Source organism: Somniosus microcephalus, chromosome 4 (assembly GCF_052327205.1).
Source record: "Somniosus microcephalus isolate GS21.2 chromosome 4, FLI_Smic_1.0, whole genome shotgun sequence".
Classification (NCBI taxonomy): Eukaryota; Metazoa; Chordata; class Chondrichthyes; order Squaliformes; family Somniosidae; genus Somniosus; species Somniosus microcephalus.
In genome coordinates this window covers 86,893,248-86,904,621 of record NC_140990.1, presented here as the reverse complement: position 1 = coordinate 86,904,621, position 11,374 = coordinate 86,893,248, and the positions used below count along the sequence as shown (strand labels likewise).

General features: G+C 55.2%; 1 protein-coding gene across 1 annotated transcript; it reads left to right on the top strand.

The window, feature by feature from the left end:
* The first annotated feature begins 7,986 nt into the window (after window positions 1-7,986).
* On the top strand, window positions 7,987-10,353 carry LOC147119436 (uncharacterized). Its single transcript, XM_085985051.1, has 2 exons — window positions 7,987-8,055; window positions 9,318-10,353. The coding sequence occupies exon 2, from the start codon at window positions 9,682-9,684 to the stop codon at window positions 10,270-10,272; it is 591 nt and encodes a 196-aa protein (XP_085841177.1). The 5' UTR covers window positions 7,987-8,055; window positions 9,318-9,681; the 3' UTR covers window positions 10,273-10,353.
* Window positions 10,354-11,374: the final 1,021 nt, after the last annotated feature.

Here is an 11,374-nt window from a genome sequence, read left to right as displayed (position 1 = left end):
CTGAGGCCCCGCTCCCAGATTCCAGCCCCAGCTCTGTGCTGACTGCGGCCCCTCTCCCAGCCCCAGCTCTGTGCTGACTGCGGCCCCTCTCTCAGATTCCAGCCCCAGCTCTGTGCTGACTGTGACCCCTCTCCCAGATTCCAGCCCCAGCTCTGTGCTGACTGAGGCCCCTCTCCCAGATTCCAGCCCCAGCTCTGTGCTGACTGTGGCCCCTCTCCCAGATTCCAGCCCCAGCTCTGTGCTGACTGCGGCCCCTCTCCCAGATTCCAGCCCCAGCTCTGTGCTGACTGTGGCCCCTCTCCCAGATTCCAGCCCCAGCTCTGTGCTGACTGCGGCCCCTCTCCCAGATTCCAGCCCCAGCTCTGTGCTGACTGAGGCCCCGCTCCCAGATTCCAGCCCCAGCTCTGTGCTGACTGTGGCCCCTCTCCCAGATTCCAGCCCCAACTCTGTGCTGACTGTAGCCCCTCTCCCAGATTCCAGCCCCAGCTCTGTGCTGTGGCCCCTCTCCCAGATTCCAGCCCCAGCTCTGTGCTGACTGTGGCCCCTCTCCCAGATTCCAGCCCCAGCTCTGTGCTGACTGTGGCCCCTCTCTCAGATTCCAGCCCCAGCTCTGTGCTGACTGCGGCCCCTCTCCCAGATTCCAGCCCCAGCTCTGTGCTGACTGTGGCCCCTCTCCCAGATTCCAGCCCCAGCTCTGTGCTGACTACGGCTCCTCTCCCAGATTCCAGCCCCAGCTCTGTGCTGACTGTGGCCCCTCTCCCAGATTCCAGCCCCAGCTCTGTGCTGACTGCGGCCCCTCTCCCAGATTCCAGCCCCAGCTCTGTGCTGACTGAGGCCCCGCTCCCAGATTCCAGCCCCAGCTCTGTGCTGACTGTGGCCCCTCTCCCAGATTCCAGCCCCAACTCTGTGCTGACTGTAGCCCCTCTCCCAGATTCCAGCCCCAGCTCTGTGCTGTGGCCCCTCTCCCAGATTCCAGCCCCAGCTCTGTGCTGACTGTGGCCCCTCTCCCAGATTCCAGCCCCAGCTCTGTGCTGACTGTGGCCCCTCTCTCAGATTCCAGCCCCAGCTCTGTGCTGACTGCGGCCCCTCTCCCAGATTCCAGCCCCAGCTCTGTGCTGACTGTGGCCCCTCTCCCAGATTCCAGCCCCAGCTCTGTGCTGACTGTGGCCCCTCTCCCAGATTCCAGCCCCAGCTCTGTGCTGACTGTGGCCCCTCTCCCAGATTCCAGCTCCAGCCCCAGCTCTGTGCTGACTGCGGCCCCTCTCCCAGATTCCAGCCCCAGCTCTGTGCTGACTGTGGCCCCTCTCCCAGATTCCAGCCCCAGCTCTGTGCTGACTGCGGCCCCTCTCCCAGATTCCAGCCCCAGCTCTGTGCTGACTACGGCTCCTCTCCCAGATTCCAGCCCCAGCTCTGTGCTGACTGTGGCCCCTCTCCCAGATTCCAGCCCCAGCTCTGTGCTGACTGCGGCCCCTCTCCCAGATTCCAGCCCCAGCTCTGTGCTGACTGAGGCCCCGCTCCCAGATTCCAGCCCCAGCTCTGTGCTGACTGTGGCCCCTCTCCCAGATTCCAGCCCCAACTCTGTGCTGACTGTAGCCCCTCTCCCAGATTCCAGCCCCAGCTCTGTGCTGTGGCCCCTCTCCCAGATTCCAGCCCCAGCTCTGTGCTGACTGTGGCCCCTCTCCCAGATTCCAGCCCCAGCTCTGTGCTGACTGTGGCCCCTCTCTCAGATTCCAGCCCCAGCTCTGTGCTGACTGTAGCCCCTCTCCCAGATTCCAGCCCCAGCTCTGTGCTGACTGTGGCCCCTCTCTCAGATTCCAGCCCCAGCTCTGTGCTGACTGCGGCCCCTCTCCCAGATTCCAGCCCCAGCTCTGTGCTGACTGTGGCCCCTCTCCCAGATTCCAGCCCCAGCTCTGTGCTGACTGCGGCCCCTCTCCCAGATTCCAGCCCCAGCTCTGTGCTGACTGTGGCCCCTCTCCCAGATTCCAGCCCCAGCTCTGTGCTGACTGCGGCCCCTCTCCCAGATTCCAGCCCCAGCCCTGTGCTGACTGTGGCCCCTCTCCCAGATTCCAGCCCCAGCTCTGTGCTGACTGCGGCCTCTCTCCCAGATTCCAGCCCCAGCCCTGTGCTGACTGTGGCCCCGCTCCCAGATTCCAGCCCCAGCTCTGTGCTGACTGCGGCCTCTCTCCCAGATTCCAGCCCCAGCTCTGTGCTGACTGCGGCCCCTCTCCCAGATTCTAGCCCCAGCTCTGTGCTGACTGTGGCCCCTCTCCCAGATTCCAGCCCCAGCTCTGTGCTGACTGCGGCCCCTCTCTCAGATTCCAGCCCCAGCTCTGTGCTGACTGAGGCCCCGCTCCCAGATTCCAGCCCCAGCTCTGTGCTGACTGCGGCCCCTCTCCCAGCCCCAGCTCTGTGCTGACTGCGGCCCCTCTCTCAGATTCCAGCCCCAGCTCTGTGCTGACTGTGACCCCTCTCCCAGATTCCAGCCCCAGCTCTGTGCTGACTGCGGCCCCTCTCTCAGATTCCAGCCCCAGCTCTGTGCTGACTGTGGCCCCTCTCCCAGATTCCAGCCCCAGCCCTGTGCTGACTGTGGCCCCTCTCCCAGATTCCAGCCCCAGCTCTGTGCTGACTGCGGCCCCTCTCTCAGATTCCTGCCCCAGCTCTGTGCTGACTGTGGCCCCTCTCCCAGATTCCAGCCCCAGCTCTGTGCTGACTGAGGCCCCTCTCCCAGATTCCTGCCCCAGCCCTGTGCTGACTGTGGCCCCTCTCCCAGATTCCAGCCCCAGCTCTGTGCTGACTGTGACCCCTCTACCAGATTCCAGCCCCAGCCCTGTGCTGACTGCGGCCCCTCTCCCAGATTCCAGCCCCAGCTCTGTGCTGACTGTGGCCCCTCTCCCAGATTCCAGCCCCAGCTCTGTGCTGACTGTGGCCCCTCTCCCAGATTCCAGCCCCAGCTCTGTGCTGACTGCGGCCCCTCTCCCAGATTCCAGCCCCAGCTCTGTGCTGACTGCGGCCCCTCTCCCAGATTCCAGCCCCAGCTCTGTGCTGACTGTGGCCCCTCTCTCAGATTCCAGCCCCAGCTCTGTGCTGACTGCGGCCCCTCTCTCAGATTCCAGCCCCAGCCCTGTGCTGACTGTAGCCCCTCTCCCAGATTCCAGCCCCAGCTCTGTGCTGACTGTGGCCCCTCTCTCAGATTCCAGCCCCAGCCCTGTGCTGACTGTAGCCCCTCTCCCAGATTCCAGCCCCAGCTCTGTGCTGACTGCGGCCCCTCTCCCAGATTCCAGCCCCAGCTCTGTGCTGACTGTGGCCCCTCTCCCAGATTCCAGCCCCAGCTCTGTGCTGACTGTGGCCCCTCTCTCAGATTCCAGCCCCAGCTCTGTGCTGACTGCGGCCCCTCTCTCAGATTCCAGCCCCAGCCCTGTGCTGACTGTGGCCCCTCTCCCAGATTCCAGCCCCAGCTCTGTGCTGACTGCGGCCCCTCTCCCAGATTCCAGCCCCAGCTCTGTGCTGACTGTGGCCCCTCTCCCAGATTCCAGCCCCAGCTCTGTGCTGACTGTGGCCCCTCTCCCAGATTCCAGCCCCAGCTCTGTGCTGACTGTGGCCCCTCTCCCAGATTCCAGCCCCAGCTCTGTGCTGACTGTGGCCCCTCTCCCAGATTCCAGCCCCAGCTCTGCGCTGACTGCGGCCCCTCTCTCAGATTCCAGCCCCAGCTCTGTGCTGACTGTGGCCCCTCTCCCAGATTCCAGCCCCAGCTCTGTGCTGACTGTGGCCCCTCTCCCAGATTCCAGCCCCAGCTCTGTGCTGACTGCGGCCCCTCTCCCAGATTCCAGCCCCAGCTCTGTGCTGACTGTGGCCCCTCTCCCAGATTCCAGCCCCAGCTCTGTGCTGACTGCGGCCCCTCTCCCAGATTCCAGCCCCAGCTCTGTGCTGACTGTGGCCCCTCTCCCAGATTCCAGCCCCAGCTCTGTGCTGACTGTGGCCCCTCTCCCAGATTCCAGCCCCAGCTCTGTGCTGACTGTGGCCCCTCTCCCAGATTCCAGCCCCAGCTCTGTGCTGACTGTGGCCCCTCTCCCAGATTCCAGCCCCAGCTCTGTGCTGACTGTGGCCCCTCTCCCAGATTCCAGCCCCGGCTCTGTGCTGACTGCGGCCCCTCTCTCAGATTCCAGCCCCAGCTCTGTGCTGACTGTGGCCCCTCTCCCAGATTCCAGCCCCAGCCCTGTGCTGACTGTGGCCCCTCTCCCAGATTCCAGCCCCAGCTCTGTGCTGACTGTGGCCCCTCTCTCAGATTCCAGCCCCAGCTCTGTGCTGACTGTGGCCCCCTCTCCCAGATTCCAGCCCCAGCTCTGTGCTGACTGTAGCCCCTCTCCCAGATTCCAGCCCCAGCTCTGTGCTGACTGCGGCCCCTCTCCCAGATTCCAGCCCCAGCTCTGTGCTGACTGTGGCCCCTCTCCCAGATTCCAGCCCCAGCTCTGTGCTGCCTGCGGCCCCTCTCCCAGATTCCAGCCCCAGCTCTGTGCTGACTGAGGCCCCGCTCCCAGATTCCAGCCCCAGCTCTGTGCTGACTGTGGCCCCTCTCCCAGATTCCAGCCCCAGCTCTGTGCTGCCTGCGGCCCCTCTCCCAGATTCCAGCCCCAGCTCTGTGCTGACTGAGGCCCCGCTCCCAGATTCCAGCCCCAGCTCTGTGCTGACTGTGGCCCCTCTCCCAGATTCCAGCCCCAGCCCTGTGCTGACTGCGGCCCCTCTCCCAGATTCCAGCCCCAGCTCTGTGCTGACTGAGCTGCTCTCACCTGGGGACAGCGCGTCACAATCGGCCCCAGCGCACCTGAGCAGCTCACCAGGCCCCGCCCCCTTGCTGCGCCGCCATTAGTTGGAGAACCCGCCACCAGCTCGCTCCGCCCAGCTCCGGCCCGCTTTTCCTATTGGTCCGAGCTCCCGTCAATCACCCGGGCAGTGTGAGCTGAGCATAAGCGGCCCTTGGCAGCAGCCGCTGACACATCAGGTGAGAGAGCTCAGGGAGCGGGTTCATGAACCCCGGGGGGACGCGGGCCGCTCACACCCCGAGCTCAGGGAGCGGGTTCATGAACCCCGGGGGGACGCAGGCTGCTCACACCCCGAGCTCAGGGAGCGGGTTCATGAACCCCGGGGGAGGCTGCGAGATTCTCAGCAGCTCGGCTCTGCTCGGTGCTGTGTGAACGGGCTGCTCCACACCCCGGCTGTTCACGGGGAATGCCAGTGCGGAGGGCCCAGTGCAAAAGGCTCAGGGTGGAAGACCCAGAGAAGAGTGTCCTAGGCGGGAGGCCCAGCACGGAGGACCCCAGGTGGAGGGCCTAGGGCGGAGCAGCTGGTCGACAGAAGCGGAGTCGGGAGATGCTGTGGGTGAGCATGCTGCACGGTTTCTAAAGTTGAAGAACGGTCTCCAGCCCGAATGAGTTCCAGCGGCCCCGCCTGTGCTCCATCTGGTGGCAGCTGTGAGGCTTTTACTCGGTGATGGGATCGGGTTTGTGTGCTGCCAGTTTGGTGGAGGAAAGACAGACTGTTTCCATCTGTAGTATGGCGCTTGAGCGGCCATAAGATGGGCAAAGAGAACGGGATAAAAGTGAAAAAGGAAAATAAAAGGAAGATAAAAGGCAAAGCAAAGTAATATCGGCAAGGAATAACGAATGTCTTGATGGCTGGGTCCTGTGAGTGATAACAGCAGGAAGAAGGAAATTTGAGTCGTCGTTTTCTTCTTTTCCGGGATTTGAGAAAGTGGTCAGCTTCTTTTCTGTGGAAAGGTTGAAGACTGTGGATAAGGATCATGACATTATATGGTTGGATAACATCAAGTGAAAATGAGGAGTTATTAGAGTGCCAATAGGACTGGCGTAGAACTGGTATTACTTGTTTTGTTGAAGAAGTTTCGGGTTTCTGGTTAAAAGTAGTTTACTTGAAGTTTTAATTGATTTCTGATATGGTTATGGGACTTTGTATATTGTGGTGTTATTTAGTGTTAAAGCCTTCCTTAATGTACGAACGAACGAACGCTCAAGTGAACGCACGCATGCGGACACAAATAACACACACGCATACACAATGGAACTTACGTTCGACCGAATGAAGGGCCTTCGCTCCCCAGGATGAAAGTGGGCATCCTATTGGGTGAGTGTGAGGCCTGTCTGGATGGATGAATGAACGCACGCATGTAGACAAATGACACGCACGCATGCAGACATGAACAATGAAATTTACACTTGAGCGAACGAACGGAGGAATGAATGACTGAATGATTGAGCGATGCCAGTAGGACTGGCGTATACGGGTTCTTTCTTTTCTTGGTTTATTAAATAGTGGCAGTTTGTACTGTAAACATTATTGATTTACCTGTAAAAAATTATTACTGTATTTATATTGTTGACCATAAAGCTGTTTTTTGAGGCTTTATCCTTTTTATTGTGGTCAGTGAATGTAATGGATTTACTATGTAATTGATGAGTTGTATAAGTACTGTTGTACTTGAATGTTAAAATTAAAATAAATAAACCCCAGGGGGACGCAGGCTGCACACATAGAAACATAGAAGATAGGAGCAGGAGTAGGCCATTCGGTCCCTCGAGCCTGCTCCGCCATTCAATGCGATCATGACTGATCATCCAAACTCAGAACCCTGCTCCTGCCTTCTCCCCATATCCCTTGATCCCTTTAGCCTTAAGGAATATATCCAACTCCTTCTTGAATATATTTAATGAATTGGCTTCAACTGCCTTCTGTGGTAGAGAATTCCACAGGTTCACCACTCTCTGGGTGAAGAAATTCCTCCTCATCTCTGTCCTAAATGGCTTACCCCTTATCCTTTGACGGTGACCCCTGGTTCTGGACTTCCCGACCATCGGGAACATCCTTCCTGCATCTAGTCTGTCTAGTCCTGTTAGAATTTTATAAGTTTCAATGAGATCCCCTCTCATTCTTCTAAACTCCAGCGAGTACAAGCCCAATCGACCCAATCTCTCCTCATACGTCATTCCTGCCATCCCAGGTATCAGTCTGGTGAATCTTCGCTGCACTCTCTCCACAGCAAGAACATCCTTCCTCAGATAAGGCGACCAAAACTGCACACAATACTCAAGGTGTGGTCTCACCAAGGCCCTGTACAACTGCAGCAAGACATCCTTGTTCCTGTACTCGAACCTTCTCGTTACGAAGGCCAACATACCATTTGCCTTCTTAACCGCCTGCTGCACCTGCATGCTTACCTTCAGCGACTGGTGCACAAGGACGCCCAGGTCTCGTTGCACTTCCCCTTCTCCCAATCTATTGGCATTCAGATAATAATCTGCTGCCTTGTTTTTGCCACCAAAGTGGATAACCTCGCATTTATCCACGTTATATTGCATCTGCCATGCTTCTGCCCAATCACCCAACCTGTCCAAATCATCCTGGAGTTTCTCGGCATCTTCCTCACAGCACACACGCCCACCCAGCTTTGTGTCAGCTGCAAATTTGGAGATATTACATCTCGTTCCCTCGTCCAGATCATTAATATATATTGTGAATAGCTGGGGTCCTAGCACTGATCCCTGCGGTACCCCACTAGTCACTGTCTGCCACTCGGAAAAAGAGCTGTTTATTCCAACTCTTTGCTTTCTGTCTGCCAACCAGTTCTCTATCCAAGTGCGGCCCCAGGCCCGATTATAAGAGCAGTGAACATTATCCGCCCCCACCCGCAGGTTCCCGTTTCACTCCGGCCCGAATCTCAACAAAGCGCCAAACTCCGGGTCAGACAGGAAGTGAGTCAGGGAGCGTCTGTAAATTAAGGTGAAATGGAGACTGATCAGGGAGCATCTGTAAATGGAGGAGAAATGGGGACTGGTCAGGGAGTGTCTGTAAATTAAGGTGCAATGGAGACTGGTCAGGGAGCGTCTGTAAATGGAGGAGAAATGACTCAGTATTTTGGGGGTTGGTTTGTGTGAACAAATATATCTGTAAATTTAATGAGACTTTTTTCTGTGTCCCAGATCCTGTAAATTCTGGCTGTAAAGGAGCCAGACTCTCTGGAGGCTCCACACTGCTGACTGCTTGTGTGTCAGTGATCTCCCATCAGATTAATGTGCTTCTGCTGTGTGTGTGTTTAATAAAGTGCCCGAAGCACTTCACGAAAGGTGGGCCTTTATTACAAGAGGATTTGAGTATGTAATGTATCCAAGTTTTTTAAATGGTGAGAGATTGGGAAATGTTGGTGTTCAGAGGGACCTTGGTGTCCTTGTACACGAATCACTGAAAGTTAACATGCAGGTACAGAAAGCAATTAGGAAAGCAAATGGTATGTTGGCCTTTATTACACGAGGATTTGAGAATAAGAGTAAAGACGTCTTACTGCAATTATATAGGGCCCTGGTGAGACCACACCTGGAGTACTGTGTACAGTTTTGGTCTCCTTACCTAAGGAAGGATATACTTGCCATAGAGGGAGTGCAACGAAGGTTCACCAGACTGGTTCCTGGGATGGGGGGTTTGTCCTATGAGGAGAGATTGAGTAGACTAGGCCTATATTCTCAAGTTTAGAAGAATGAGAGGTGATCTCATTGAAACATACAAAATTCTTGCAGGGCTTGACAGAGTAGATGCTGGGAGGATGCTTCCCCTGGCTGGGGAGTCTAGAAGCAGGGGTCACAGTCTCAGAATAAGGGGTCGCCATTTAAGACTGAGATGAGGAAAAATGGCCCACTCCTGCTCCTATTTCTTATGTTCTTATGAATCAGTGAGTGTAGAACTGAACCCAGCCAGAGTCAGCACCTTCAGGGGAGGAGAGGGAGGGGAACCAGTGAGTGTAGAACTGAACCCAGCCAGAGTCAGCACCTTCAGGGGAGGAGAGAGAGAGGAACCAGTGAGTGTAGAACTGAACCCCACCAGAGTCAGCACCTTCAGGGGAGGAGAGGGAGGGGAACCAGTGAATGTAGAACTGAACCCAGCTAGAGTCAGCACCTTCAGGGGAGGAGAGGGAGGGGAACCAGTGAGTGGCTGGGTTCAGTTCTAAACTCACTGGTTCCCCTCCCTCTGCTCCCCTGAAGGTGCTGACTCTGGCTGGGTTCTGTTCTACAGAGTCAGCACCTTCAGGGGAGCAGAGGGAGGGGAACCAGTGAGTTTAGAACTGAACCCAGCCTGAGTCAGCACCTAGAATTGTCTGTTCGATTTTCTATCCTTGCTTTGCGTAGGCCCAACGAAAGTGCCGGTTTGGTGCATTCTCTGCGCATGCGTGGCCCCCTTGGCCAGGAACCAGGAGGAGAGAATCTTGTCAATTTCTATCCTGGACTCTCAGTGATGGCTTTTGTAAACTCTTTTTACAGGCTGTGAGAAGGGCAGCATTTACAGAATGCAAGCTGAAACCAAACACCACGTCAAGATCTGACCGATTCACTTCATTCATCAGGACCCGAATATCATCGGTCTCTGATTGTGGAAGGAGAAATGTTTGTCTGTTCTGTCTGTGGGAAAAGATTTCAAACATCAGTGTGACTGGAAAAGCACCGAGACATACACACCCAAGTGAGAGTGTTCCAGTGCACTGACTGTTGAAAGAGCTTTAACCAGTTACACAGCCTGAAAAAACATCGCACCATTCACAGCGGGTAGAAACCGTACACGTGTTCTAAGTGTGGACGAGACTTCAACTGATCGTCCAACCTGGAGAGACACAAGGACACCTGCACCATGGAGAAACCGTGGAAATGTGGGGACTGTGGGAAGGAATTCAATTACCCGTCCCAACTGGAAACTCATCGATGCAGTCACACTGGAGAGAGACCGTTCAGTTGCTCTCACTGCCTGAAGACTTTCAAAGAATCATCCAACCTACTGAAACACCAGCAAGTTCACACTGGAGAGAGGTCGTTCACTTGCGCCGTATGTGGGAAGGGATTCACTCATTCATCCAACTTGCTGACACACAAGCGAGTTCACTCTGGGGAGAGGCCGTTCACCTGCCCTGTGTGTGGGAAAGGATTTGCTCATTCTTCCCATCTGCAGACACACCAGCGGGTTCACACTAATCAGAAGCCATTCACCTGCTCTGTGTGTGGGATGAGATTCACTCAGTCATCCAACTTCTGGACACACCAACTTGTTCCCACTAATAAGAGACCTTTTAAATGTTCTGAGTGTGAGAAGAGCGTTAAAAGCACAAAGGATCTGCTGACACACCAGCGAATTCACACTTGGGAGAGGCCGTTCACCTGCCCCGAGTGTGCAAAGGGATTCACTCAGTCATCCAACCTGCGGACACACCAGCGAGTTCACAAGTGACTGCGGGGGTTGGATTCTGCTGTTAATCACATCCAGGACTGAACCATGTTCATTCTGACAGTTGGGGTTTGTTTCTGCTGATGTTAGTAACCCCTATAACTGGGCTGGAATTTAATCTATATCAATGTCAAATAAATGAGCTTTGTTTCACACACATGCAGTGTGTCGAGTCCTTGATATCTCGACAATACGATGAGCTGATTGAGGACTTGTTACAAACTGAGTGGAATCCATCTGAGAACTGAGTTCCCACAACTTGTTAAAAGATGGATCTACACGATGTCCAAGTCTGACAGGACAGAAAATTCTATTATATCACAGGGTCCACTTCAACCCTCCAGGGCAGTGAGTCCCTGTAATATTGGATTTTAACCTATGGGAAATATTCTGATAATCTGTTATTGTCACGGGGCAAAGCAGCCTTGTTAACATCCCTTTAATCAAACTCAATGGACAATCCGATCTCCAAAGGGAAACGTCTCCTTAAAGCTGACGGTGTCGGCAGTTCTGCAGCTCATTTCTCAGTGTGAGCGTGTCAGAATGAAAAGCTTTAACAACAGCCGATGTTTCACAAAGGGAGACTTCACCAGACCAAAGGCCATTGGTGGAGTTTAATGGGCTGTTTGTGTCACTGGGCTACAGGGGGCCATTTTTAACTGAAGGAAAACTGGTCACAGCAAACAGAGTTTAACAGACTGTCCCTGGTCCACTTGAACCCCCACTGTTGTGTATGTACCTTTAAGAGAATAACTGGTCTCAGACTGCAGTACCGGCAGTGACCACCCCTGTATAAAAGGCGCTATTGAGCCCCTGTGTTTTTAGTTTCACTATTGACTTCCACCAGTAAAGGCTTACTTTGTTCACTCCTGCTGTCCGTGTCTCAATTATTCACGGACGTAACACTGGCGACGAGTAAGAAACAAACTTACCTGCAACTCGGCAGCATCTCAGACGACGTTATTGAAGGTCGAAGCCAGAAGAAAGAAAATAAATAAATAAATAAATAAAATCCAAAGAAACTCGAGAAACGGGCGTCGACCGTGGGCAACCACCCTCCAAATCGTCGGATTGGAAACTTGCAGGAGAAACTGTCCAGAGCCAG